Source organism: Mandrillus leucophaeus, unplaced genomic scaffold (genome assembly GCF_000951045.1).
Source record: "Mandrillus leucophaeus isolate KB7577 unplaced genomic scaffold, Mleu.le_1.0 Scaffold72, whole genome shotgun sequence".
NCBI classification, from domain to species: Eukaryota; Metazoa; Chordata; class Mammalia; order Primates; family Cercopithecidae; genus Mandrillus; species Mandrillus leucophaeus.
In genome coordinates this window covers 3,790,494-3,792,887 of record NW_012107808.1, presented here as the reverse complement: position 1 = coordinate 3,792,887, position 2,394 = coordinate 3,790,494, and the positions used below count along the sequence as shown (strand labels likewise).

Sequence of the window (2,394 nt, the reverse complement as noted above, 5' to 3'; positions counted from 1 at the left end):
GGAGTGGCTGCTTTGCCCGACCCCCCAGAGGCGGAACCTTCCGCATTGCCGCGTGGCCGTGGGCGCCGCCACCTCCGCAGCGGGGCAAAGATGTCGGACCTGGAGGGAGGAGCGCCACGCCGAGATGACTCAGGTTCAGCGCGGGAGGGGAGGATGGCGACTTCACCTGGCCTCTAACACGTACGCATCTTTCCGCGCCTTCTACAATGGCTATGTTAGTTACATGGCCAGGAACTAAACTGTAAGTGAAGCCACCTCTGGCTATTTCAGTTACAGTGAGTTTAACAGGAGCAAAAAAGCACGTGGCGCCGTAGGGCAACCAAAACCAGGGCTTTAGACGTTGATTATGGGAAATTGAAATCTGAGTTGAGTATTACACCAAGAAATTATAATTTTGTTAGATAATAGCTTTATCAGCCGTAAAGTAATCAATAAAAATACCAATTTCCTGGAGATGGATGCTTTAGTGTGTTTGGGGGTGAAACTGGCAATGAATGGCAAGTTGCTTTAAACAAATCATGCTACACCAAAGTTTTGGTTGTGGCTTTGTGTAAGGAATGTGATGGTCACTTATCCCTGCAACACGAGAATACTTTGAATACAAGTCCGTAGTACTTTTAAGAAATGACAGAAACAGACCTAGATGGGGAGGGTATCTGTCCAACCCCACCCTCTATAAAGTATCTAGGAAAGGCTTTGTAAAAAGTCCCGAGTCTCTCAATAACAGCCCTGAGTGCAGCTGTTGAAGCTTTCTCAGGTTAATGATTTCTTCTTGGATCTTAAAGTTTCTTTCTCGTCCTTTATTTTTGGCATTTTGCCGTTGCAGGGCCTGGCAAATCAGAAAGCCACATAGACAATTAAATGAAAGCTGTTGCTAAGTTGCAGTCTCTACCTCAGTGGAGTTTTCAAACTCCTCTTCAGCATATTTGATGCCCAATGAGTAGTACATTAAATCCTAGTTCTAAAATCATCCTGTGAACTTTCTCCCAGGAATTTTTGCTCAGTTTGCAATTAAAACAAGTTTTTTTTTTTCTTTTTTTAATGGGGGCGGGGTCTCACTATGTTGCCAAGGCTGGTCTCCAGCTCTTGGCCTCAAACAATCCTCCTGCCTCGGCCTCCCAAAGTGCTGGGACTACAGGCGTGAGCCACCGCGCCCAGCCACAGTTTGCAATTCTTAAAGCAAGGGTGACAATAGGGGACAGGGGTCTGACAGGAGACAGGATTTCTGTGGAAAATTGCACCAAGGGCCTTCTCTCCGTGTCCTGGAGTTTGAAGGTTTACGAAGGACTGCACATTTTACATGAGTCATCTCAACGAATGCTCTCCTCACCACATTAACACCCCACGCGGTGACGAGTCCCATTTTACTCAGGGGGACGCCGAATCTGTAAGAAGCCTGGTCGCATGTCCCAGTCACAGCAAAACGAGCCGCGGGGCTCAGCAGCCCTAACTTTTAGGCTGTAGGGTCCTCGCCGACCACCCCGCCCAAATGTCAGGGCTCGGGGCCCTTGCACCCCCACCCCAGGGACACGGATCGAAAGGGTCGCAGCAACGCCTCCCCCGACCCAGGAGCGTCTTCCAGGCCTTTGCACCAACCTCGTTGGCAAAGTCCCCTGCCCTGCGGCGGCGCGGCTGGGAGGAGGCGCTTTGGGGAAGCGCGCCCGCGGGCTCCAATCGCTGCGCCTCACGTAATCCCAAACGGTTCCCAGGCGAACCGGGGCCCGCGCGCGCCAACGCCGCCGAGACCCTCAGGGACTGCGGTCCTGGTCCCGTGGGACCTGTGGAGGCCCGGGCGGCGGCGCCCCCGACCCAGCCAGCGGACGGAGCGGGGGGGAACCGGGAGGTCCCGGGGGGCGTCCACGGGGGTGTCCCCGGTGGTCCCCGGAAGGCGCCGGCGGAGGCTCCCGCGCTGCGCTTGAAAATCGCGCGCTGTCCCGCGGCCAGCCTGGGTGGGGTCAAGGTGCAGCCAATGGAAGGGTCGGGGGCACGGCACAGCCAATGGGAAGGGCCGGGGCGCCAAAGCGAATGGGAAGGGCCGGCACGGGAGATTTAAAGGCTGCTGGACCCAGGGGTCGCCTGTGCTTCGCGTCCCAGCCATCCTGTTCTGGCCTGTGGCTGTACTTCGCTGCGCCGCCACTATGCTCTCCGTCCGCATCCCGCTCGCGCCCATCACGAACCCGCAGCAGCTGCAGCTCTCGCCGCTGAAGGGGCTAAGCCTGGTCGACAAGGAGAACACGGTGAGCGCGCGGGGAGGGTGCTGCGGGCCGGGGAGGGAGGCAGGGAAGCGAAGCCGCCCCCCACTCACACACGTCTCCCTGCAGCCGCCAGCCCTGAGCGGGGCCCGCGTCCTGGCCAGCAAGACCGCGAGGAGGATCTTCCAGGAGCCCGCGGAGC

At 56.9% G+C, this 2,394-nt stretch overlaps 1 protein-coding gene across 1 annotated transcript in view; it reads left to right on the top strand.

The window, feature by feature from the left end:
• Positions 1 to 1,692: 1,692 nt before the first annotated feature.
• Positions 1,693 to 2,394, top strand: part of RRM2 (ribonucleotide reductase M2) — a 16,440-nt gene continuing 15,738 nt past the window's right edge. The window contains 3 exon segments of the mRNA XM_011965301.1: positions 1,693 to 2,038; positions 2,041 to 2,237; positions 2,322 to 2,387. Coding sequence (XP_011820691.1) covers positions 1,999 to 2,038; positions 2,041 to 2,237; positions 2,322 to 2,387 — 303 coding nt within the window. The 5' untranslated portion in view covers positions 1,693 to 1,998.